The following is a 25,321-nucleotide window of genomic DNA, read 5'->3' as shown; positions in this document are numbered from 1 at the left end:
CTTTGCAGTTGCATAGTTCAAAGGTATACAGGGCCCTGCACTCGCTGAATAACACTGCATTTTGGTTGCAGGAAACGGAATAGAACACACGTATCACACGGGTCTACTCGTAGTCGAGCGTCAAGGCTCTCCGTGTTCTCTTCCACTCGCTCAGTTCCGCCAAATACCCCAGACTGGGCTGCAAACCCTATCCATCCCGTAGCGCCAACCTTCTAGCCCGTCACGCGAACTACCCACAAGTTCCAGAAAAGATGCCAGGCTCCCTGTACATGTCAAAAACTAGAGAAAACAAGTCTGTTCTGTAGGGAGATGCTACAATTAAGTTTGACAATGAGCAACTCTGAAAGGTACTAGCGAGCGCGGCTAAAAACCTAACTTAAGATTGGGTTACAACGCCAGGACTGAAGCCACTGCTATTGTCAACACAGCATAGCCTCTCTTACTACACTCATCGTGGGTGGCTAATTTTGACGGTTCAAGGGCTATATCACCTGATGGTACGGAGGGACGGGGTTGGTTTGGGCCAGTTAACTCTATTAAACTATAGTGTCTAACCGACCTGTTTTTGTGTTTTTGTGTTTTGCGCGTTTTTTTTTTCTTTTATTTTCTTTGGTGTGTTGTGCGATCCCATCCCATGTGGTACCAGCTGTTGGAATCGTGAAATCGTGAAACCAGGTCCGTCATCCACTCTTCCCTTTAAATTGCCCGTGTTGATACCACAGTTAATCCTCGTTGACGCATCTCTCTGCAGAGAAGGCTGCCTCGGATTCCTCGAGCAGCTTCTTGATACCGTCGATAAAGGGCTTAGCCGCCGCTCTAGCCAACGCGGCCTTGAGCTTCCCGTGAACAGTGTCAATGAGCTTTTGAGATCCGTGGTTGAGTTCGTGGACTTTTTCGTGCGTGATGGTACACGCCTTGGCCGTTTGGATCTGTAGCCTACGTATCTTCATATCTCCGAGAAGCTTCTTGACCCACTTGTTGAGGGTCCGGACGGGTTTGATAAGGGGAATGGCGTCCTTGATTTCGATCGGGTCGAGTTGATCGGCTACCTTTTGGCCATTGCCGATCGTCGCGATGACATGGTCGGCGGCTTTAATGACGGGTTCAATGTGGGCATTGTCGTCCCTGAAGTCTATGAAAGCCTTGTCTAGTTGTCGTATGCTTTTGGTAAGATCGGTCATGACTTGAGCGATAGGGAGGTGTCTTGGGATGACTATAGACCACACGCCAGAGAAGGCGGCGAAGAGGGTGAAGGGCGTAGAGAGCTTCATGATGACGGCTTTTAGTTGGCTGGAGTAGTGAGATACTGAAAGTAATGAAAGATGGTGAGACTTGAGTGTCTAAGTGAGGATGTGTTGGGTTGACTCTGTTCAACTTTTTCAGGATGGATTGGGGGATTGCTGGGCCTTTATATTTCCATGTCTGTCCTAGAGGTCCAAGTATCGAAAGTTCTGTCGAACTTTCAATCGCAAGCCACCTTATTAGTTTGCATTGCATTTGACGAGAATAGTGTTAGGAGGCCGCTAGTTAGTACAATTCAATGTCTAAATGTCGGTCGGGAAGTCAGGTAAGTTAGCCATATTCATATTAGCTTCGATATTGGATCTTCGGCCGAGAGACTACGTACAGTATCATAGCCAGGGCAACCCACAATCTTCAACCCAAAGCTTTAAGCTTTGTATCCTCATAAATTTAGTTGAGTGGCTTGCGAGGACATATACCGTGGTAGCCGTGCCTACATACCTTGCATGGAGCCTCGCAGATCGCTAGTATACATGAAATGATGAGACCAACAGGGCTTGTAGTAATATGCTTCGGGTCGACACAATAGCCAAATGAATTTTCGAGAGGTGCGGACCTAAAATCATGAGACAGAACTCCAGCAGCCTCACTTCTGTCGACCTAGACGCTGGATCCTGCCATGCTTCTTCTCAGTGGAGAACGCTCGTGAGCGCCAGTAGAGTAAGAATGATGCATCCGCAGAGCATTAAAAAGTTAGAACCGTTAGGTTGTGTCGCGCGTTTGAGAGGCCCTACGGCCAAACTTTGGATTGGTGTTGCCTCTTTCGTTAGGTCGAAGTCAAGGTCTGATTGGATGCAAGCCGGATCTGGCCACACGTTCATGCTGGGAAACTGTCAAACTATTGCCTTTATATGCTTTTCTATTGTTTCGTAGTCGTCAACTTTCGTAAATTTGGCATGTTGGCAATGGTCTAAATCGTAGCATGGCTGTCGTGGGCTGTCTCAAATCAGGGGGTTCCTTGTCTGGCAAAGAATACCTTGTGGAAGATGGCTGTCTAGATTGGCGGAATGTAACTTATATTCAGTCTGTGCAGATACAGAAACTGGCATTTGTATTTGTCTGTCTTCATGTTTTGTGAGCGAGGATGAACGTTGAGAATGTAGTCATCAACTTTCCTTCCCATTGGCCACGACTCGGCTCGGACAGGTTTTCGGCTAGTAAAGTCCGATATTCATAAAAATTCACAGGCAACCTTACTTCTGGACAGTTGGAATTATTAACACGGCCTGTGCTTGGCAGCTGCTGGCTCATCATTGTCCGTCTTGCATGCCATGATGCGTGGACAGCCACCACCACGGCCACGCCAGTTTCTGCATAATTCTTGTCAGTTGTAGTTCCCGCACATAATACAAAGCTATTTGCTTTCTTATCATGGCTCTAGATCGAAGTTGTACACGTACCGCTGGAGAACAGGGAATTGCCCAAAGTTGAAACTGTCTGGTGGAAATTGCGGGAGGGCTGCAGACGGGGAGGCTGACAGTTCACTGTTTGCATACATGCACCAGACATGTGCTCGGCAGGGGCTGGTCTGGTTCGGTCAGGAACCACGCACATTTCGAAGGTCGTGCCTTCCTTATATCTGGAGCTATGGGATCATCCTTATCCAGCACAGCCTTGACTCTTTCTTATCACCAGACTTTTCTGACCCTGGATTCTTCCTCTGCTCAAACACCGCAACAATTAATCTCGTCCTGCACCAGCCTCGTCTTGCCAGCAGCAACACGCCCAAAGAAAAGTAGCCAGAGGCACTCTTCATCTTCAAATTCATCACTTTTCTCACAACCGATAGTATTCGACCCACCGCCATGTACTCTGCGGGCTCATTCGCAGATTGACGCGCCGAAGCAGCCAGCGCAAAAAATGATGACTCTCATGAACATATCGGGTTATATTTACTCATTGGTTCAGTTCTGACACAATACGCCGCGCTTAAAAGATGTACAAATCCCAATAGAACCGTCTTCCACTTCACTCAACGCCAGGAATTTTAGACCGTTGCCCCTTCACTTGGCATGGCAGAAATCATTGTCCCAATGTTCCTCGGAAACCTGTGGAGAAGCTTCCCAGTGCTCTTCTTTCCCTTTTGACGATGCATCTTCTAGCTGTATCTCCAAGCTAGCGATGCGAACTTGCTGCCTCCGCACCATTACGCTGTTTCCCCTCGATGCCCTGGACCTCGCCATGGTTGAATTAATGGTGCTTCCGAATACGCGTGGCCACATACGGACGAGTATTAGTCGGATTGTCGGCAGACAGGCGCAAATAAGGCCAATGTTGATCTCGATGGTCGACCACCATGCCGTGTGCCACAGATCCCAGGTGGGATTCGCCGAACTATAAAAGTATAGAAGGGATTGCAGCCGCAGAATGGACACAATCGTTACGCTCGAAGGGAGTTAGTGACGACGGCTCAAGGTAAGCGTGGCCATAACAGCACGCATACGAAATCGAAGTATCACTTACAAGGCCCCAGTCAAAAACATAATGGCCGCACCAATCTTCTTCTTCCAATGAAGTTCCAACTTCTTGATCTGAGAAAGCGGGATACCAATCATCCAGACATCGATACCGACGCTCATCGCTCCGTTGATCCACCCTAGGAGGTTAATGTTCAAACACTTCCCGTCCTCCTCCTGGATATACTGCATCCAATAAAACCGTGTTGGTGTGCATTGAAATATAGAAATGAAGATGAAGGAGACTCCGAATGAGAGACAAACGGCAACGGTTATCCATAATAAGAGTCTCGTCGTCTTGCCAGGAAAAATGGTGAGGTAGAAGCACAGCAAACTGATCTTAATGCTCGTCATGAGGAACAGGTATAGGATTTGCTGGATGAAGAAGTAGCGGGCAAATTCAGCAATTCCGGCCGGCTTGAGCGTCCAGACATCTTTACCCAGTCCGTAATGCGTAAGTCCTACCGTGTTCAGGACTGTACATGGCAGCCCAACCAGGATCGAGACTAGAATTACCCAGTCATCGGATCGCATCACCCTCTGATAACTAAAGAATTTCTTGAAGATGAGCCTCATTATGACGAGGACACCTGTGACTGTGCACATGGCTATGCTTGTAGCGTTATACTGTCCAGACCTATCTCTAGGAGGTCTCTCACATGCTACTTCAGTAGAGTTTTTGGTTGCTATTGTCGAGACGAGTCGTCATTAGCTAAATATTCTTGTACCTGTGGCAAGCGCTCTCAGTTGTGGCAGAATTTACCTAATTGCTGACCGAAATCACAGGACGACCTCACACATTTCGCCACCCCATCCGCGATCGTCTGATTTGAGCAAAGGCATGACGTGTCGAAACATTGCGCCATTAGCAAAGACGTCCTCAAACACGCAGCCTAAGAAGTCACAATTAGCCAGGCCGTTTTCTTAAGCACGAAAATATGTCAACCGCAGGATGATGTGTTTGGAGGCCCTTACACCACAAGGAGGCAGTCCCGCTTGATATGTGTCAAGAGCGTCACTGAAATGTGTTGGGCTCGCCGACGGGACTGTGGCAGAAGTTGAGGTTGGTGTTGACGCCGACGGCGATGCTAAAGTCGAGGTGGGAGTCGTTCCATCGGATTGACCCTCGCAAAATTCCAAAAGACACGCAATGGTAACACTCAATAGAGATATTCGACACTTCATCCCGGCGGTCCCCAGCAGGATGGCGTTTGCAGATGGTGTAAGTAGCTCGGTTTTCCGATCGCAGTTTCAGGTTGGTTTATGCACTTTGCTCCTCTCCCTCAATCTCCTATAGCAATCCAACATTTCCCGTTGCTCTCATAAGCTAAAGTCTCCAGTAGCCGCAGTCGTCTCTAGAAAATTAGCAGGATACGGCTCACGACGTCCAGATTCCAGAAGGGCAGCACAGGCAGCAGAGCTTTAATGGAGAGCCATCCTCGAGGATACTCCCTTGTCCCGTGGGAAAGGGATCTTGACCGGGTTAACCAGCTTTTACATATTCGGTCAGCATCCTGTCAAATGCATCAAAATGGGGCGAGCCCCAGCAGCCTAGATTCCAATCTAAACGGTTTCCGACAAGATGTCATGTTGTCTCCCGGCAAGCCTCGTGCAAGATGGACAAAAGGATCCCGTCGGATCCACCCCCACAAATGTCCCAAGACCATTCTGGCAACACTTGAGAGTTGTTGGGCGGATCATCGCGGCCCTTGTCGATAATTCACCCAACCACAAACCTTACCCATCCCCCACATGTGGAGAGTTTAACCCATGTCACTCGCTCCTGGCCGAGGCACGGATGCAAGCTTTGACTACCTTGTGGAATTCCGTTGGCCACATACCGACTTCATGTGAAAAGATGGAGTGCCGTTGCAAAGGGCACAGTGTTTTCGAGATGCAACTCCCGTGTAAGTGGCGGGGAAAGAGAGACCATATTTCAGCCATCTGGGGACTAGTCCTCTGCAGGCCCAACAAAAGAGGTTGCGGAGATGGGAGTTCTCGGGTCGTGGACCACCAAATGTCACAGTACTTGTGTCCGCCTCATTCGTTTGTGCCATTATTAATACAGCAAACAAGAACAAGTCAGGTTCCGTCTTGAAGCAGCCCGAGTCCGGTGCGTGTGATTTCAGAGACACACATGCATGGAGATGGGAACTTCCCCGAACATTTATCTCAAATCAATGCTGCTTTAGTGCCAAGCACTCTGTCCCCATATTAAGTCAATGGCGCATGAGCGCCATATTGATGACAAGCAAACCCTGGCTGGCACTGCATTTGAGGAACAGAAAGCTTGAGACGCGATTGGTTAGCACAAGCCCTTTGCAACGGGATGCAAGGAACATCAGGATGTTGACAAAGAGTAAGCACAACTAATACATGTTTGTCTGGTTCGGGTCAGACTCAGCCCCAGGACCGTCAAGCCCATACCCGCAATCCTTCAACCCGGATTCGCATGGAAAATGCAAGAAGTCTTGGTAAACTGACTGCAAATTTGGCATGTCTGATCGACATGACCGTGGTTGCATCACCACGAGCTCAATTCGGCAGCCTGATGCCCAATACATCTTTTCAACACACAAGTGGTAGGGAATGTCCCGTTTTCAAACCACCTCATCGTTGAGTTCTTTTCGGGCAATTGAACTCTGTGCGGGTTCATCGGGAGGCTTGCGTCGCCAAGACCAAAACGGCTTATGGACCTTCATCAGCCGCGGGGCTTTTTGTGAACTCGAACGCCCTCAAGACTTGTGATTACCCTACTCTCTCCATTTCCTATCAGACCAGTTGTACAGTTGAGATGTGGTCAGGAAGATGCAATTGTCAGACAAAGGAAATCTGTAACACCAGCAAGTCAACTGAGTTTATGCTGCCCTTGGCTACGAAAATTTCTCAACCTGGGAAACACTAAGAGCACGATGCCAACAGCAACCTCTGCCTTAGGACGGTATCTTCCTTGAAAGTTCAACCCCCGTCGTCAGCTTCCACCTAAACCTCGTGGCTGGCGGTGCCACACATGTGATGCCCATCCTGCTCTGGTCACTTGCCAGCACCAACAGATTAATTCGAAACATGATCCCCTTTCATTTATTACTGCAATACTGTGACCAGTCTGCTATAAAACCCGGGACTATTCGAAACTGAGAGGATTCGAAGTTTTTATTTTTATTTCGGCTCAACAGGTTGACGATACCAACCAATTGTGGCTTCAAAGTTCTTTTCATCCCGATTTATCGTCTCAAGCCTCGGTACCCAACAAAATGGTTCGAACAGGACACACAAAGCCGTACACACATGGCGATCTGCACACTGGTCGGGAAGCTAGCTTTCAAACTTGATGATGCGTACAAATCGGGGAAATGGGAGTAACTAAACTGATACCTGCTCACGGAGGAACTTAGCCAAGGCGAACGATCATTTGGTCTGAATGGGATGGTGATTTCAAATTTGGCAAATAGCTGGTGGAGACTGTTCCTGATCGACATGCCAAGGTGACCGCCATATAATTGTGTCTGCTGGTGAAGAGTCGCGTTTGTGGGGATTAACTAGATCTGTCGGCAGATTTGGGGGGGCATGTGCAAACATGTGCAAACAGCGCGAGACCAGTCATGCTCGGTATGCATTACCATCCATTATGAACAAAGTGTTCCAGTACGTTGTTCCATTTCCGTGATTGTCGTCTGATGTTTCCCCGCCCAGGCAGTTCATCATGTGTCACACGGCTGTATCCTTTCCCCGCGAAGCTTGTTTGCCCAGCCTGCCTGATTATTGATTCACGAAATCCCGGAGCTACACGATGTATCAAGACGTCGGGTTAGATGCCTTCCGTAGGTCTTGATTCCGATCTGGTCACGAGTCAACTGATTTTGTGCGCCCTCGGCCCATCACTTCGCACTGATGGGACATCATGTCTAGACGACCATCTTGTGAAATTTGGATTTCAGCCGCGTGATGCTTTTGATGACGATATGCTAGCCATGTGTCCGGTTTCTTGTCAACGGACACAGCAACATGGATATCTTTATGGCTCCCATGACTGGAACGTGGATACGGGGATTTCATCTGAAGTCCATGTGTTGGTTTGTGAGATTACTAGGGCTGTTGGCTGGGATGTCATTTACGTGGAATCAAACGGCTGAGACTTAAATTGAGTGGCTTTCAATTTGTATAGGCTGACAGTGGCTGGTGCAGGGGGTTGTTCTTTGTTGGCTGCTTCAATATTGTAGGTGTCAGCATATTATTGTCATATCCTGGGTGGTTGACCACTTGTAAGCAAGTTTGCCGTCGCATGACTCCTAGCACAGACATGCAACTCGGAACTTATACATTCATAGCATTTCAAAATAATACATTGTCAATAAACGGAGCTGAATGGTGCACATGGGTAGCGTTGCTATTCCGAGAACATCAGCCCCAGTTGGCAGTGGTCCTTTGCAAAGCCTCAAACTATGCATTTCCATACAAGTGAACCAATGTTCAGGCATCACCCTACCCAAGCGTCAAGGAAAGCTAGGCAGACGTCCCAAATAGCTTCAGCACAATGAACCTCCAAATATACAAAAGAAACGTCCCCCTGTCCCGGTTCGTCAACAACGCAACAACACCATCATCGACCGACGGGATCTGGAAATCCGGGTCAGAAACCCTAAATGCCTCCTTGGTATCCCGTGGTGGATATATCAGCACCTCATTGATGAACTGTTTCGCTAATCCTGCCATTTTGCCTGACGTGGCGACCTTTCTGTCCCACCCGTCCGTCACGACGGCACCAAACGGCCCCAATGCCAAACAAGTTCCGTATATTTCTTGATGATATTGCCTGAGCGGTAGGTTCAAGATATCAGCGGCGGCGTTGTAGCCCGAGTAGCGGCCTAGCGTCAGGGCGTGTTGGCAAGACATGAGTGCGGTGTGGCCTTTGTCATCGGTTGAAACATGCGCAACGTCGCCTGTTACGAAGATCTCTTTGGCGGAGGGAACTTGTAGGTCGCGGTCCACGATAAGGCGGCCGAGTTTGTCTTTGGGCCCGGGGATTTGGGATGCCAACGTAGAAGCGACCATGCCACCGGTCCAGATGACGGTGTTGGCGTCGATGTGCTCGCCGTTGGATGTTATGATGCCATTGGAGTTGACTTCTGCGACGGCATTCCCTAGCTTTAAGTCGATGTTTAATTCCTTCATGGCTTGTAGAATGACTGGTCGTGGGCCAGGGCCTAGCTCTGGACCGAGTTCGGATTCCCGCTCAACAATGGTGATGTGAATGTCGGCATCTTTACCTAAGATCGACGCAAGCCTACGAGGTAATTCTGCTGCAATTTCGATTCCAGTAAAGCCGCCACCGCAAATGACCACACTGTTGCGCGCTTTCGTATACGGCTGGTGCTTCAGATCGTGGAGGTGTGCGTCCAAGGCAACAGCGCCTTCAAACTGGTCTACATTGAAGGCGTGCTCTTTGAGGCCCGGGATATTAGGTAGATTCAAATGACTTCCCGCCGCAAGAATCAGTCTATCATACGACATGGCTGATAGTTGATCCTTTGCGCCCCGTATATCTAGTGTACGTTCCTGGGTGTTGATGTTGGTGACATGGCCTTGAATGTAGCGAATGCCCGTGTCACTGAGGATCTTGTCGAGTGGTGCGGACAGGGATTTCGGGTTTGCTTCGTAGAGCCTTGGGCGTATTACCAGTCGTGGCTCAGGGGAGATGATGACTATTTCGATTTTTGATGTGTTTTTTTCGTGATGGTGTGTGTTGTGGGAGAGGAGGCTTTGTGCTGCGAAGGCGCTTTGTAGCCCGGCGAAACCGGAGCCGATGATGACGATTCTGCGGTCCATTGTGACAGAGAAGATAGTGGCAGATCAGGAGTAACTGAGAATAAATGAATTTGTTGTTGGAGAGATAGCTGGAATGGATGTGGCGAATACTTGGCTTATATCTGTAAAGATTTGACGTAGAGGTCTCAACGTTGCCGATTTCTTCGTATGCCAACTCGCAAATGGATATCCGAAGATTCGTATTAATCGGACATCATAACTTAATCCTTTTAAACAGGTTTGCCGTCACGAGAACTGTAATGCGTAAGGGTGCCTCACCTCTTGAAGTAGGCTATCTGATGATGCCTCCGTCCGGGAATCCACGGATACCCGCAAACCCGCACCACAGAACATCACCGTTTGCTCCAAGAAAGTGCACCATTCCATATCTCATCAATCGTTATCTGTTCTGGTTGCATATCACTACGAAATGCCATCTCCAACCTTCAATAGCACCCCCCAGCATGCGGCCGCTCAAACCGCGCCTCCAAGGGATTCTCATCATCCAAAAAGTCAATATACAAAACCTGCTTCTTCTCAACCAACTCTCTCATGTCAAACCCCTGTCCCGCATCAACAGTATGCCCATTCACACTCAATCTATTCCCATAATCAGGCTCCCCGACCAGTCTCCAGACCTTGGTCAACTCTCCCGACGTCTCTAGGACGCCCAGACTCGCCAGGTCAACCTCTTCTACGGCACCTTCTCCATAGAACATGAAGACCCGCACGCCGCACTTCTTGCAGAATAGAAAATGTAGCTCTGCGTCGCCGTGCGCATAGTTTCCGAGGTCGTTGGCCGGGTCTAGGGGACAGAGGAGAAGGAAGTCGTTGTGGTTGGAGACGGGGCGGGTGTGGAAGAAGCCCATTTTATGACAGGTGGTGCAGTTGCATCGTCGGAAGAGCTGGCTTCCCTGAGGGGGGCGAGTGCCTCCGGGATGGGGATGGGGGAGTGTGAGGAAGAGGATGTATTTGACGTTGCCGCAATGACATGAGCCGCGGAGGGGAACTCTTTGTGGTGTTGAGTCGGTCATTGTGTGAGAGGTTGGTGTTGGTTCGTGTGATTGTTGACTGATAGTTTATTCGGGGTTAAAAGCTAGTCGTTCTGGTAAGAATAAAGTGTAAGTGGAAGGGAATTTACGAGCGGAGGCAGGGCTAATGGAGTTGGCGGCATCGTGAACTTTTTAGTTCAAGACTTGAGCCGTGATGCACAGCATTGAGTGTGCCATGGATCTGCGTCGAACGCCACAAACCCTGAAGAAGGATAGTGGGGGTCACCATGAAACACATTTGATTCTTCATTTGAGTTTGTTATTCCCGTAAGTTAATGCCAGGACGAATAAGCTATCCATATGGGTATTTAGCTTTCTCACACAAACTGTAAAGCGTGGCCGCCCGACGACAAGAACACACCGGCCATACTAGAAGTAAACCTAGATTGGGACCTTCAAGAAGTCATTAGTAGCTACATTGGCTTCTTCTGCGTTTACATGGTGCAAAGTCTAGAGCTCAAATAAATGTATAAGAGTTAAAGTCACAAGTCTAAGGTTGGAGGTTATGGATGAGCCACTTGGCGGAGGCTAATACGCCCCATGATCTGATTACACTTTAGGCTTGCGCTGTATTGTACTAAACCCCCCGAATAATAGTATAGAGCCCATTCTTCAAGGCCAGGAAAGAAGACTGTCAACCACATTGAACCTCTACGAACATTGACGACCCCAGTTGGGCAGTATCTGGATCTTCAAACATTCACTTTTACAGTACTGGGACCATAACATTCAACCGCAGCTATTCGCAGAGTGAAGATTGTCGCACTCGCCAACATGTTTCCAAAACTTCAGACCCTTGCTGTCATCTTGACAGTCCTCGAGGGCACGTCCTCGGTTCTTCAAGGACAGCCCAGGATCACAGGACCAAACACACAAGCACTCGGCCTTCCACCCAAAACTGCATCATTAACAACTACGACAAGGCTCGGGAGTAGCAAATCAAGACAATACAGCGAGACATCGCTATCGACCCGGCTAACAAACAAGTCCACCACCGTAGCGACATCCACGGAGACTCCTACCAAAGCGCACGCCACTGTTTCCGTCTCAACTACAATTACAGAAATTCCTTCACCTCCCGGCAACAATGGCACGACTTCTCCCCCGTGTAATAGCACTGGCGCCCAACACCCCGGCTGTCTAGAGTTCAAGATCGAGAAGTACAAGGAATTCCAGACCACTTGGCTCGTTCACATCACGGAAGACGACAACACGACCTGTAAGTTCAAGAAGCAGTGCAAGGGTTGTCTTGGAGCCGTGGTCAAGTGCACATCCGGGGTTGTCGTCAAATGGGCGAACAACCTGGTGTGGTACAACAGCACGAAGCAGGGCAAAGAGTATCACGCCCGTTTGAATGACGTCAAGGACCCAAAGTATGAGTGTGGTGAGTATTCGTTCTGGCTCCGAGCTTGTGCGGCAAATTTTGATTGACTGTTTGTCTAGGTGTGTTGTCCAAGTGTAAGGGTTGGCATCTTAAGACGGGAAACAATTGCACGTACGAGAAGCAGGAATTATTGATGGTTCACGATCGTGTGGAAGAGTACACAACCTATGCATAGCGATGGATTGGTTGACCATGTGTACGGGTTTCGTCTGGATTGCTGGGTTGGTGAAGTTGGGTGAGGATCGCAGTCGAGCTTGGCATGGATGACGGCCTGGTGGTTTCGCGAATGGGGAAGATGTAGGTCTTTTTGTTCGGCAACAGTGTACTACAGAATACGTGCATAATAGAACTAGTTTTCTTGTTATGCGGAGTAGAAACATAATCTTCCGACTCTGCATTGCGTGCTTCTTTGAGCACTGCTTCAATACGAGGTATGTTTGTGTCATGTCAGCCATGTCCCGTGAACAGTGTCATGACGAGAATGCAAACACTCCCAGCGAAGTGAGAGTGCAAGCTTACTCGTTTTCTTGTTGAGAACTGGGTTAGCGAGTCAGTGTTTGTCAAAGCCAATTCCGGACCATCTGGAGAGACGAGTAATAAGTGGCAAGGAGACATATTTGCAACTAGAGATGTGACAACTGTTCAGAGAGATTATAGTCACACCGACTCTATTTCACGCCATCTACGGAGTATTAATACGTCCAATCAGTGCTCTGATATAAGACGCATGCCATTGCTTTTTATGCATATCACGGTGTAACACTCGATGAGCGCAGATTACACCATCAATTGAGATCCGGCCCTATCATCCTGCTGTGCATCTTTTGCCTTTCAGGTTTCTCACACTGCATCCAAAAAAGCTCGACGGTCTGCAGGAAATTGTTCGCCTCACTTTAGAGGAGCACAATCCACCAACAGCTTGTCTCCAGACATTCTCACAGACTGCTGACGCCAACTTTCTGGGCCACATTGTCTCGGTGAGCTCGTTTACCGACTGACTGCAGCCCTGCGTGTCTTACATGGCGGGAATTAATTCCCTGCCGTGCCCGTCAGCATGTGCTCGGTAAACTATACGGCGTCTGGGATTTGTTGTGAGCGGCAGATGGTGTTGACTCTCATTACACTCAATGTGAGACTCGTCTATTAGCATAAAGAGCGGGTGGGATCCTGCCAGCGCGGGTTGTTGTCTTGATGGAAACTCATGACACTTCCTAGCTCAGAACATGAGCCGTGTGATATCATGGCGGCCAGCATTCTGAACTTGTTGTTTCACGTTGTCGGCTTGGTTGTCATACTAGCTGCAGTAACCTACTATTGCCTCTTCACTCCGCCAAAGCACCCTGTTGGAGTCCCCGTCATTCCATTCTGGGTGGCTCTCCTACCCATCTTTAGAACCGTTGATCAAGGCGAAATCTTCAGACAGTACCTTCGGAAACCATTGTTCAGCCACGGTGCAGTGAAGATATGGTTCGGCGGGAAATGGAACGTCCTCGTCCACAGCCCGGCATATGTCACGGAATTATTCAAGCGAGAAGATGTGTACCAAAAGAGCGGAAACTTCCAAAAGATACCGCACTCTGTGTTGGGAGCATTCCTAGGAGACCAGATCATCTCGAACACAGGAGAGGCGTGGAAACTCTACCAGGGCGTCATCAAGCCGGGCTTGCAGCGGCCATTCGACCACAACATCATTGTCTCGAACGCACGACGCCTTGCGGGACTTGTGAAGGACGCTCAATCGCGTGTTGGAGATGGTGGTGTCGTCATTCACGGGTTATTCCAAAAGTACTGCATCCAGAACTATGGAGAGGTCTTTTTGAGAACAGACCTCAAGGTAGGATGCCCTTCATGGTGCTCGACGCAGTTTCTGAATAGACACAGCAAAGGCTGATACGGTGATAGTCAATGGCACCAGACGACATTCCCATCCTCAAGCTACAGAAGAGGGTTCGTTTCGAGGTCACCGACGCCATCGTCTTCAACTTTCCAATCGTGGACCGTCTCCCACTTCAATGGCGCATAAATGCGCGGCAGTTAACGGTCGATTACAAGGACGAACTGGTCCGCCTGGCATTTAATGCACCACCCAAGGTCATTGACGAGCCTGACCATCTTATCGATCACATGGTTTCCGCCAGGAAGTCCGGATCCTTCACTGAGAAACAACTTCGCGATAACTTGACCATTACGTTTGTCGCAGGTCATGAGAACCCTCTTCTGGCGCTATTATCAAGCATGTATTTACTTGCAAAGAATCCGGTCAGTGGCTTCTATCACGTGTACTCATACCCTACTGATGATCAAATATGTTTCAATGAGTAGACTGTGCAAGAACGGTTATGTGCCGAAATTGCGGCCACCGGCGAAGAAGGCCCTTCTTTGGATACCATACAGACCATGTATTGGCTTACCGCCATCGTTTACGAGAGTCTCCGACTACTGCCGCCCATAGCACAGTTAATCACTCGGCGAGCAGCCACGTCAGTCATGCTGGACCATGACAAAGTGATACCCGAGGGCACGTATGTCGGCTATCATTCCTACTCTACTAACCGAGACCCCGGCGCGTGGGGATCCGATGCAGACGAGTTCCGGCCAGAGAGATGGGGTGCTTCGTATGAGGAGGTACAGAAAGAATATCGGTTGCGGCGCAGCAGGGCCGAGTTCATCTCTTTTCATGGCGGTAGACGGGCCTGTCTTGGTGAGCGGTATGCATTGGTGCAGATCAAGATTACTCTGTTTATTTTGGTCAAGGAGATGCGTTGGAGGCTTGATCCTGAATGGCCGGAGAGGTTGTCTGCGGTGAGTAGACCATTTCTGAAGTTAGTCCACGAAACTGATTGTTGTTGCAGACGACTCCTCTTCACCCAAAGGGTCTGCGACTAATTTTTGAAAGTCGAAAATGCTAGCAATAAGTGGATGAAGTGCCGAGCTGGAGCTGAATCAAATTGGGGGCTATGGCATCAAATGGTTACAGGGGAGCTACTTATCCAGGTCGAGAGTCAATGCAGTGCAATTCAGGAGTAGATGATATGTTTCTTATGAATCCTAGACCTGACAGGGCACACTTAGTTCACAAGAAATGAATAATCCAGAAGTTTGTATGATTTTGCAGCAACTCAAGATCTGGTAGGTGCATGTCCTGATCAGGCAGTTGTGAGCTGTAACTGGACCAGACCCCACTTCAATTCTGCGAAATAGATGACATCTGGAGCGTCTCTCGTATCCGTGCCCTGGAGAATGTCATCAAAAGCTACATAATGGTATATCTGGGTGCGGTACCCTTGGCTACCTACTTAAGTAGGTAGTCGATGCGACGTGCTGCCATCACCAGCGTAACGGATGGAGCTTCTGGCAAGCTTCATCTTGACTACAACTTGACATATTGTTGCAATCATGGTCGCCCCATCTCGCTTTTGGCCGCAGGGTCTCGCATTACTGCCGAGCTTGATCGCATCAGCATCAGCCGACCAAAAACCACTGTCTCATGGAACCACATCTACTAACAATCCATTCGATGCCAAATTCGGAGCATTTGCCAAGCAGACATTGAGTGAATGGAACGTGCCTGGCCTGTCAATTGCCGTCATTGACGACGACAAAGTCTTTGCAGAGGTACGAACGGACCATCACAGTCTGCCACATTCACTAACCTTCACAGGGCTACGGCTTTGCAACTCTGCCAGATACGCCAGCTACCCCAGAAACCATATGGTACGGAGCATCCACAACAAAGGCATATGTTGCCGCCGCCGTCGCCGCTGCGATTGACTCCGGAAATTACTCCCAACTATCTCGTGGCTGGTCCACGACAGTGTCGTCCATCATCAGAGATGACTTTGTCCTTCACGATGAGCGGGCAACAGCTCATATCACGCTCGAAGACGCCGTCAGCCATCGAACCGGTCTTGGCAGCCTCGACTTTTCAACTTTAAGGGAAGAGAACGGCGTGCAAGTTACGCCGAGGGACGTTGTCAGGCGATTACGCCATTTACCGCTCTTCGCGGAACCGCGCACGAAATATGCCTACTCTAATGCCATGTACGTTACGCTGGGGCATGTTTTGGAAACATTGACCGGTACCTCGCTGGCCAAGGTTCTCAAAAACTTGATGTGGAGCCCTCTTGGGATGAAATCCACCTACTTTGACCTTGATGACGCTATTAATGCGCCGGAGCATCTGGCTTCGGGGTACAAGTGGGATCCTAAGCATAGCAACTACACAGAGGTGCCGTATATGGTGGTGACGGAAGAGGGTGGTGCTGGCGCCATCTTCTCTAATGTGCTTGACTACGCGAAATGGGTCAAGTGTTTACTCCACGAGTCTGAACCTCTTTCAAAGTCGGTGCACAAGGACATCAAGACGCCCAGATTCATCACGAGCCCACTTCCGGGCGGAGGGTTTGACACCGTTTTATACGGGTTAGGATGGGAGCGAACCCTGATGTATGGGCATGTGGTGTATCGCCATAGCGGTGGCATGCATGCATATGGCGCCTATATTTACTGGCTCCCGGAAATCAAGTACGGCGTCGTGTCGTTTGCCAACACGGCCGTCACGTCTAATGCTGCTGAGATTGTTCTCACGACAACCTTGATTGCAGATAAGCTGGGCATCCCGGAACATGAGCGTTTCGACTACGCAGCCAGGTAAGTCGCTTAATGCTGCAAGTAGTGACTAGGAAGAAATACAACGGCTAACTGATATCAGTTCGAGAGCCCGGTTGGACGAGGCAGCAGAATGGTTAAAGAACGCCCTCGACATTCTCTACCCAAATCGACCGAACACGCCCATCCCTCCAACTCTAAACACAAGCCAGCTCGTCGGCACGTACTATCATCCTGGATTTGGACCAATCCGACTTCGGGAGGAGACGAATCCCGACAATCCAAACGAAAAAGTGTTGAAATCAGACAGAGAAGAGGCGGCGTGGAGTCAGAAGTTTACGTTACACCATGTGACGGGCGATCATTGGATCATCTATGCAGAAATGTATGCCATTTTTTCCAACACTGCTTTGAGGTGCCAGTTCAAGATTGGTGTCGATGGAAAGCCGGCTGGTTTGGAGATTGAATTTCTTGCTCGCGAGGCGAGTGTTGCCGAAGCTGTGGTACTGTTTGACAAGATGGAGTGACGGAAAGTTACTCGAACAGATCATTCACACAAGTAGTAAAAGAACCAATAAAACGATCCATAAATAGTGCATCAAATCGGGCACGAATGGCCCATGGTGCATACACGGCATCATCGACGTGTCATACCACGGTGAGATCCAATGAACAGACAGCCTTGTGGTGTGTATCGTCCGAGCATTCGGTGTGAAATGGTCGGAGCATCGGCGCCATGCGGAGCTAATCGACGTCCAGATGTCGACGATCCACTCGTTCCCTCGACATCTGCTCGACTCACCACGGAAAGAAATCACGTGTTGGCCACTTCTCCAGTAGCTTTCCCGGCTTTTCCCCGCTCTGCCAGCCAATCACGGACCAGTCAATGCCCAATGTCGGTGCAGGGGGAAAAGTTCACCTCGTGCCATTGGCATCTCCATGGTTCGATTGCTCCGTGTGTGTGCGTGAGAGAAACGACCAGACACGGCATCTGGCCTCCTCCTCATCTTCATTCCATTTCCCTCCCCATCATCCCCTGCCATCAACTGGCATCATCGCGCTCTTGTGCTTGCCATCGCAGCATACAGCCCGATTGATTGGGATTTCTTTTTCTCGTAACAACTTCAATTTCACCCTGCTTGCGTCGGTGCCTCACAGTCGGCACCGAAATTTGCAGAGGTCCATGATCAGCTCCGAAGTCTCCGGGTGAGCTCGAAGGCCGCACATATCAATCAATATCAATCGACACCGACTACAAGAAACGTCATTGTGCTATAGGCGTCCGTTTTCGTCACCTTTCCAGCGACCTGCGACCGTTGGTGACAATGGTTCTGACACACACGACCGCGCATACCTACTCTCACCCATTTCCGACCGTCACCCTCGCCTACTTCCTCCGCTATTCGTCCCCCAAGCTCAATCCCTTCGCTGCACATGTCCTGAGCACCGACACAATCTCCAGCCATGTCGACCCCGAGACGCAACGGCTGCACACGACCAGAATCCATCTGAAGAAGAGTCGTATGCCTGGTGCGGTGTACAAGCTGCTCCCAGCTAGTGTGACAGGCGGCGGCAGTGCCGACAAGGCATCATATATCCTCGAGACGAGCGTCGTCGACATCAAAGAGGGATGGATGCAGACCGAAAGCCGCAATCTCAACTTCACAGGTGTCCTCTCCGTCATTGAGCAGCAAAATTTCAAGCTGCCCGCCGAGAAGGTGTCGAGCGAAACAGATGTCACAACGTCCGTCATCTTCCGGTCAAGGCTAGGCGAGAAGCTTCGTGGAAAGTTTGGCCAGGCCCAACAGGAGGGCGGTCTGCTGTCCGGCTTCATCGGCGGCTGGGGCACCAAGGGCATCCAACGAAGCATCGAGAGCCTGGCCTCGACCAAGACGCTCGATCAGTTGGGCAAGAGTCGTGACGGCATGCGTCTTGTCCTTGAACGAATTCGCAACAACGGTGTCATTGGAGTTTTGGAGACTTTGCGACGGGAACGTCAGCGACAAGTATTGGACGTTTGATCAACTCCAATTGTACTACTGTATATGAATCACTGGGCCGTGCGGGAGCGATCAAACCACGACCAGCTACGACAACCTCTTTTTTCTTATGACCATGGATATTGTATCCTTATTGTATAACATCTCATCTCTCTTTAGCCAGGCGCTTTGTGTCTTTTTTGGGGGTTCGGGTACGAGATGGATGGAGGACGTGAGTGGAGGACTGTGAAGGGGGCTCGGTAGCTGCAGAGTGGGAAATGGGAATTGTACGGAGCTTAAAACGGAAAAAATGACAATACTTTACAACTATTACGCTCGTCAAAGTCCGTGATTATCCAGAGTTGCATTTGTGCGCTTCAGGTCAGAGTTAGGTCGAGATGCGAATGTCCTCTTAACGTATCATGATGGCGGAATTGTCTTGAAGACAAACGGATACCAAAACATAGAAGGTGTCCGTATACGTCTATATTCGTATGCGTATATAGGTGTAGATATATAGCAAAAGAGGATGAATCCCGTTTCCAAGGTTGCCACTTTCATAAGAGGTCCCTGATCGACAAGCCGGCCGGATGAATGGTCAGGCACACGTGGGGTCTCCTGGGCTTCAACCTCCAACCAAGCCCAACTGCCCTCAACGTAAGCAACGCAGTGAACCCCTCCAACTCGGAAGGCGACCTACTACTTTTTCTGGCGGGGCATCAAACAAAATAGTCGTCCCTGTGCAAACACCGACAAAATGCCTGAGCCTGTGTCCGTCCTGTTCGTCTGCCTAGGCAATATCTGCCGGTCGACCATGGCGGAGGGTATTTTCCAAAACTTGGCGAAGCAACCGGAATATAAGGGCAAGATTGCGCGCATCGACTCTTGCGGCACGGGTTGGTAGTCTCGGGCTGAAATGGCAGTGCGTTGAGCTAATGTGAAAAGCCGCATATCACGCGGGCGAGGAACCAGATTCGCGAACTTTGTCGACGCTGGAGAAGAATGGCATTACGGACTACGACCATGCTGCTCGACGGGTAAGTCTTCTCATTATATCTGCGGAATTGCAGCGGCTGACGGTTATTGCGAGTATAGTTCAAAACGACGGATTTCGAGAAATTTGATTACATATTTGCTATGGACCGGTCGAATCTGTCGGACCTTCAGCGCCTGCACAAGGGCAACCCGGACACAAAGGCCAAGGTGATGCTATTCGGAGAGTTCAGTGGCACGGGCAAAGCAGAGGTCGTCAATGATCCTTACTACGGCGGGCGGGACGGGTTCGAAAAGGCCTTTGAGCAATGCAGCAGGTTCTCCAAGAACTTTCTCAAGGATGTTATTGGCAAGTAGGAGACACGGTGTCGGGAGAGAATATGTCGTGATACCCTAGCGTTGGACGAGCTGGCATCTTGACCAACACACCGAGGAGAGGGAGGTTATGTGGACAGATAGACAGACACTCTGTATAGATTGCAACGACGAAATTATGAAAGTTTAATATGAGTACTTGGCACTTACAAGTGGCACGAACCCGTCGTGTTGATGGCAAACCAACCCGAGGGGCGTTTGGCATGTCCACGACCATTATTGGCCACAGGCTCGTAGTCGGGTCAGATCAACTGCGACCAACAGAGGACAGAATTCGGGGACCGCAACACGTGTCGGGAAGTTGCCGAAATGCTAATTTTCAGGTCGTCTTACATGGGCATAAGCTGACGGGCGGTTGTGTAGGCGATGCGGACGTTTGTATGGTCGAGCACACTTTTCTCGGGGTTATACTAGCAAGATTACGGCTTATCATGCCAGCGTCTGTAGGGCTGGATCGGTACCAGGGTTTTGTAAAGTGGGCGGGCGTGGCACAGCTTGGCTTGCGACCATTGGTGATGTTTTCCCACTCTCGACAGAGTCGACATTGAAGCCATGGGGAACGGGGCACGAAGTGGCCCTCGTGTTCAACGGCAGTTTGCCTTTGTCCGACACCAACTGCTGGGCGAAAAAAATCCCTTTTCTCATTTGTCGATATGGTGATGAAATTTTTTGCCCTGCGATTGTTATTGGTATGGGTCTGGTATGTTGCTGAAGGGGCCGCAGCTCAGCGAGGCGCGCGCTTAGAACCTGGGAAGGGGACAGGGCTTGGATTGGACATTTTGTTCAGCAGTGTGCAGGATGAATGGGATCATTTGGCCCCAGATCGTTGAGCTGACGGCGTTTGGGTGCCTGACATGACTGGAATGATGCATGTTGATGGATGGATTCTCGAGGCAGACTGTCTGACAGGAGAACGAACGTTGAAGGGAGTCGAAGTTGAGGCGTTGAGCGGCGCGGTAAGTGCGCGGGCTTGAACATCAATCTGGTACGCCCCGTCAGCTATTAGATGCTTCTTTATTTGGATTGTTTTGGAGCAAAAAGACGACAAGGGCTCGAGATGTATGTATGTCGAGCAAAGTAGGCGCAGCAGCTCGAACATGGACAAACATCGACATGGGCAACATTGATCTCATTGCTGGAGAAGGAGGATGAAGGCTTCAGCACCCCACATCATTGATGTGCTTGCAGTTGGCCAAAGCCCCCCTGCCCCTGCAGTTCCAAGCCAAAGAGCATTGAAGTCTGGTCTGTCTCCTGCTCCTTGTCGTCGCATCGAGTCGCCCGCCCACTGACGAGGCTTCAGTCCGCCTCCATCTCCATCTGCCATATACAAGGCCCCGTCCCCGCCGAAGCTGCCCATCCGTCCTTCTTTTATTTCAATTTATTTTTTTTCCATACTGTACATCGTTGGAAGCTATTGCAATTGTTGCGCTTCCTCTCCATCGCACTTGTTCACCTTGAACCTTTGGACCCTTCTGCACTACTGCTGCAGTCGACATCTCCAAAAGCAAAAAGACAAAGCTCTGTGCTGCTTGTCACCCCTCTCTTCCCCTCCCCCCGCTTCGACAAGCACGATTCGTCTCGACGTGCAGCTCTGCGCACATAGCAAGACATCATGGCCGACCTCCAGGGACGAAAGGTCTTCAAGGTTTTCAACCAAGATTTCATTGTTGATGAGAGATATACCGTTACCAAGGAGCTGGGACAGGGTGCATATGGCATTGTTTGGTAAGCTCCAACAATCTTTTGCGGCGCGTTCCAAGGCCGCTCGTTCATCGTCTCGCTGCGATACCCCACCACAAGATGACACGAGATGCCTTCGTCGTGCTAACCTGAGCCTTCTTTCCAGCGCCGCCGTGAACAATCAGACGAACGAGGGAGTTGCCATTAAGAAAGTCACCAATGTATTCAGCAAGAAGATTCTCGCCAAGCGAGCCCTGCGAGAGATCAAGCTGCTGCAGCACTTCCGCGGCCACCGTAATGTAAGGCTGTTCCGAACACCGTCGCACAAAAGCATCGGCAGAATAGGCGGCCAGGAAGCATGCTGACAAGACCTTTGAAAGATCACATGTTTGTATGACATGGATATTCCTCGCCCAGATGCGTTCAACGAAACCTATCTCTACGAAGGTTAGTACGGATCTGATTGTTACATTGGCATCAAGGACCCGCGCTGATATCCCTACAGAATTGATGGAATGTGACCTGGCTGCCATTATTCGATCCGGTCAACCCCTAACGGACGCTCATTTCCAGTCCTTTATTTACCAGATTCTCTGCGGACTCAAGTATATCCACTCAGCCAACGTTCTGCATCGTGATTTGAAACCCGGCAATCTGCTGGTCAATGCCGACTGCGAGCTCAAGATTTGCGATTTTGGTCTTGCTCGCGGCTTTTCAGTCGATCCAGAGGAAAATGCCGGATACATGACGGAATATGTTGCCACCAGATGGTACCGAGCTCCCGAAATCATGTTGAGCTTCCAGAGCTACACCAAAGCCAGTATGACATGCATCCGAACATAGCCCCCCTAGTGTTTCCAGTCGTCTAACCGTCACAGTTGATGTTTGGTCTGTCGGCTGTATTCTGGCCGAACTCCTCGGCGGCCGACCCTTCTTCAAAGGCCGCGACTACGTCGACCAGCTGAACCAGATTCTGCACATTCTAGGCACTCCCAACGAAGAGACGCTGTCCCGAATCGGCTCTCCCCGTGCGCAGGAATACGTCCGCAACCTCCCCTTCATGCCCAAGAAGTCTTTCCCGGCCCTCTTCCCCCAAGCCAACCCCGACGCACTCGACCTCCTCGACAAGATGCTCACCTTTGACCCGTCCTCCCGCATCAGCGTGGAACAGGCTCTCGAGCACCCATACCTCCACATCTGGCACGATGCCTCGGACGAGCCCGACTGCCCAACCACATTCAACTTTGACTTTGAAGTCATTGACGATGTCGGCGAGATGCGTCGCGTCATCCTCGACGAGGTCATGCGTTTCCGGCAGCTGGTTCGAACTGTCCCTGGCGCAAACTCCCTAGCCGGCCAGGGCCAACAGTCAGCACCTGGACAAATTCCCATGCCACAGGCCGGTCCGTGGACCGCAGAAGACCCCAGGCCGCAGGAGTACGTTCCCCACGGTAATGGTCTCGAGCAGGATCTCCAAGCCGGTCTGGACGCGTCTAGGAGGTAGATTGCCGGAGTGTCAGGCTTAGTGGGCGGAAAATTGTGGGAAAAGCATATCAGTAGTTACTTATGACCAGACGATACGAGACCTTGAAGGTTGCAGTTTAGCATGTCTGTCGCTTAGGCGGCGCTTTCTCAATATATGACGATAAAGACCACCGCTCCAAAGAATTGTAGTTCTTACTAGAACGTGTAGCCATGCACTAGGTAGCTCACTTACTTAGGTAGATATGCAGCATTGATAGGACTTCTGTATGGCGCGAGAATAGCGGTGGCCCTTCCTACGACGCTTTATCTACAAGCGCATCTGTCTTCATCTCCCGTCATACATCAAGGTTATTTTCGCAGCCAAGTGATTACCCGACGTCATTCATGTAAGAAATGGCAGTTATTGGCCCAAATACTACAACAGTCTACATCATATCAAATTACACGGCAGGATGATATAAGTGTAATGAAATCTATTGGTTTGTACCCAAATGTCCCTTATCCCACCCGGCATGAATAATCCCAGCTATATACAGTCGCTGTTGCCGCAGCATCCAACGCTTAACATTAGGATAAAAAGAAGGAAATGCCCTAAAGTCTACTGCGCCGTGAAATAGTAAAACGATGGTGAATAAAAGAAAGGATCATTAAAATGTAAGAATAGGCTAGGTGCAAGGCTTTTGCAAGACGTAGCCCCAAAAGGCACTCTATCCGTAGAACCAGTATTGCGCAGTGTAGCTCGTGCTATCTTGTCCGGCTGCTTTGGCGCAACCGTGGCTGTTACCACCGGCCGTCAAGACTCGGTACACAAGCTTGGCGTTACCGATGCTGCCGTCCTTTGCGCCAAGCTGGAGCCAAGCTACGGCGCCGGTCCCGTCGCGGCCCTTGTCGGCGTTGGTGGGGGCATCGACCCCGGCGTTCTTTCCGGCGAGCATGTTGATCTTGCCGCCCTCAAGAATGAAGTTGGGGACGCCGGCGCTGGTGAAGAGGTGGTGGCCGAGGAAGGGTAGCTCCCTCATACCCCGGAGGCAGAGAGGAGCATCCTTGGTGAATGGGTTGGTTTGAGAAGCGCCGGGGTACCTGGCGTCAACTCGTCCAGCGGAGGACTTGTTGAAGTTGAGGGGAACATTTTGTGTCCAAAGAGCGCGGGAGGTGAGACCATCCCAGTCCTTTTGTGAAAGCGACTTCTTGCTCTGACCGGGGTAAAAGTCGGTGATATCGTAGAGCATGGCGAGAGCACCAGTCGCGGTGGGGGTTGCGCCTACGCTGGCACAAGTGTAGTTTTGAATACCAAAGCCGAGGGCGATGTGCAGCAGTTTAGAGCCCGCGGGAGGTGCCGGCAGGTTGGTCGCTAAGGATTGACGGTTAGCGTTGGATGAGTTTAGTTGAATTGTTTCGTAATACACTTACCACCACCTGTTTGGGGAAGAGTCGGAGTCTTGGGGCTGGGAGCACAACTGGAGCCAGAGGGCAGTCCAAGAGCCAGAGCGGCTGAAAGCATGAGGAGATATGACTTAAACATGGTGGGCGTCGTATTTGGCGTCGGAAAGGGAAGAGTTGCGGAGAAGAAAAAAGGAAAGAAGATATAGAACCGTTGATGAAGATCTTGTACAAGACAGGCAATTTCCAGGAAGTTGTCAGGAAGCACGCCGACTTGATATACCCTTTGACCCAAAGAAAAGACAAGGTCGGGGCACAAATAGCTAAACTAACCCCGTCAAGGTAGTATGGCAAAGTGTACAAGAATAGTATCCAAGCAGCCAGTGAGTGGGCTGCAAACTTCTCGGCCTATTGGTGGTGTACCCGCCTGGGCGCTTACAACGACGGTGGCGCACGTTAGTGTGCAAATGCTTGAGCGGAAGACGGGGGCGAATGCAAGCCAAAATTGGAGGAGGCAGGTGAGTAAGCCAGCATAAATAGTAGCTCTGGGGCTAGTCAACGGGAGAAACGGTGCTGTCAAGGACAAGACAAGTGAAGGTTGTATTCCAAAGAGATCTGTATTCCAAAGAGTGTGAGGCAGTGAAGTCCCGATTTTGACTTTGGAGTGATTCTGAGTAAGAGGTGGGACGGATGACCGGTTATATAGACGAAAGGCTTAGCTGGGTAAGAATTTAGCAGACTTGAATTTGCCGGCGAAATTGCAAAAGGACTCGGGGCTCGTGAGGCAGTTACAGCTGTACTCCGTATGCAAGCCGTTATGGG

The 25,321-nt window shown here is 50.2% G+C and overlaps 11 protein-coding genes across 11 annotated transcripts; 6 read left to right on the top strand and 5 right to left on the bottom strand.

Moving 5' to 3' along the window:
- Window positions 1-722: 722 nt before the first annotated feature.
- On the bottom strand, window positions 723-1,271 carry VFPPC_09400 (hydrophobic surface binding protein A domain-containing protein; the record flags this gene model as incomplete). Its single annotated transcript, XM_018287942.1, has 1 exon — window positions 723-1,271. The coding sequence occupies one exon, from the start codon at window positions 1,269-1,271 to the stop codon at window positions 723-725; it is 549 nt and encodes a 182-aa protein (XP_018139281.1).
- A 2,034-nt stretch (window positions 1,272-3,305) lies between these two features.
- Window positions 3,306-4,334, bottom strand: VFPPC_09402 (mannosyl phosphorylinositol ceramide synthase SUR1; the record flags this gene model as incomplete). Its single annotated transcript, XM_018287943.1, has 2 exons — window positions 3,306-3,687; window positions 3,766-4,334. The coding sequence occupies 2 exons, from the start codon at window positions 4,332-4,334 to the stop codon at window positions 3,306-3,308; spliced, it is 951 nt and encodes a 316-aa protein (XP_018139282.1).
- Window positions 4,335-8,261: 3,927 nt separating this feature from the next.
- VFPPC_09404 (FAD-dependent pyridine nucleotide-disulfide oxidoreductase) lies at window positions 8,262-9,584 on the bottom strand (the record flags this gene model as incomplete). Its single annotated transcript, XM_018287944.1, has 1 exon — window positions 8,262-9,584. The coding sequence occupies one exon, from the start codon at window positions 9,582-9,584 to the stop codon at window positions 8,262-8,264; it is 1,323 nt and encodes a 440-aa protein (XP_018139283.1).
- Window positions 9,585-10,009: 425 nt separating this feature from the next.
- VFPPC_09405 (hypothetical protein) lies at window positions 10,010-10,597 on the bottom strand (the record flags this gene model as incomplete). The annotated part of the gene is made up of 1 exon (XM_018287945.1): window positions 10,010-10,597. The coding sequence occupies one exon, from the start codon at window positions 10,595-10,597 to the stop codon at window positions 10,010-10,012; it is 588 nt and encodes a 195-aa protein (XP_018139284.1).
- A 792-nt stretch (window positions 10,598-11,389) lies between these two features.
- VFPPC_14594 (hypothetical protein) lies at window positions 11,390-12,174 on the top strand (the record flags this gene model as incomplete). The annotated part of the gene is made up of 2 exons (XM_018292362.1): window positions 11,390-11,999; window positions 12,059-12,174. 2 exons carry the CDS (start codon window positions 11,390-11,392, stop codon window positions 12,172-12,174), a joined length of 726 nt encoding a protein of 241 aa, XP_018139285.1.
- A 1,065-nt stretch (window positions 12,175-13,239) lies between these two features.
- Window positions 13,240-14,908, top strand: VFPPC_16527 (cytochrome p450; the record flags this gene model as incomplete). Its single annotated transcript, XM_018294280.1, has 4 exons — window positions 13,240-13,833; window positions 13,902-14,258; window positions 14,322-14,801; window positions 14,852-14,908. 4 exons carry the CDS (start codon window positions 13,240-13,242, stop codon window positions 14,906-14,908), a joined length of 1,488 nt encoding a protein of 495 aa, XP_018139286.1.
- A 487-nt stretch (window positions 14,909-15,395) lies between these two features.
- Window positions 15,396-17,134, top strand: VFPPC_09407 (penicillin-binding protein; the record flags this gene model as incomplete). Its single annotated transcript, XM_018287946.1, has 3 exons — window positions 15,396-15,614; window positions 15,661-16,649; window positions 16,711-17,134. The coding sequence occupies 3 exons, from the start codon at window positions 15,396-15,398 to the stop codon at window positions 17,132-17,134; spliced, it is 1,632 nt and encodes a 543-aa protein (XP_018139287.1).
- Window positions 17,135-17,932: 798 nt separating this feature from the next.
- On the top strand, window positions 17,933-18,628 carry VFPPC_14595 (preli/msf1 protein; the record flags this gene model as incomplete). Its single annotated transcript, XM_018292363.1, has 1 exon — window positions 17,933-18,628. The coding sequence occupies one exon, from the start codon at window positions 17,933-17,935 to the stop codon at window positions 18,626-18,628; it is 696 nt and encodes a 231-aa protein (XP_018139288.1).
- Window positions 18,629-19,343: 715 nt separating this feature from the next.
- Window positions 19,344-19,936, top strand: VFPPC_14596 (low molecular weight phosphotyrosine protein phosphatase; the record flags this gene model as incomplete). The annotated part of the gene is made up of 3 exons (XM_018292364.1): window positions 19,344-19,482; window positions 19,532-19,623; window positions 19,682-19,936. 3 exons carry the CDS (start codon window positions 19,344-19,346, stop codon window positions 19,934-19,936), a joined length of 486 nt encoding a protein of 161 aa, XP_018139289.1.
- Window positions 19,937-21,566: 1,630 nt separating this feature from the next.
- VFPPC_09408 (mitogen-activated protein kinase spm1) lies at window positions 21,567-23,138 on the top strand (the record flags this gene model as incomplete). The annotated part of the gene is made up of 5 exons (XM_018287947.1): window positions 21,567-21,679; window positions 21,801-21,933; window positions 22,015-22,081; window positions 22,140-22,454; window positions 22,513-23,138. The coding sequence occupies 5 exons, from the start codon at window positions 21,567-21,569 to the stop codon at window positions 23,136-23,138; spliced, it is 1,254 nt and encodes a 417-aa protein (XP_018139290.1).
- Window positions 23,139-23,826: 688 nt separating this feature from the next.
- VFPPC_09409 (malate dehydrogenase) lies at window positions 23,827-24,641 on the bottom strand (the record flags this gene model as incomplete). Its single annotated transcript, XM_018287948.1, has 2 exons — window positions 23,827-24,470; window positions 24,530-24,641. The coding sequence occupies 2 exons, from the start codon at window positions 24,639-24,641 to the stop codon at window positions 23,827-23,829; spliced, it is 756 nt and encodes a 251-aa protein (XP_018139291.1).
- Between the last annotated feature and the right edge of the window lie 680 nt (window positions 24,642-25,321).

This window comes from Pochonia chlamydosporia, chromosome 7 (assembly GCF_001653235.2).
Source record: "Pochonia chlamydosporia 170 chromosome 7, whole genome shotgun sequence".
Classification (NCBI taxonomy): domain Eukaryota; kingdom Fungi; phylum Ascomycota; class Sordariomycetes; order Hypocreales; family Clavicipitaceae; genus Pochonia; species Pochonia chlamydosporia.
The sequence above is the reverse complement of the archived record's forward strand: the minus strand, read 5'-3'. Positions and strand labels throughout refer to the sequence as shown.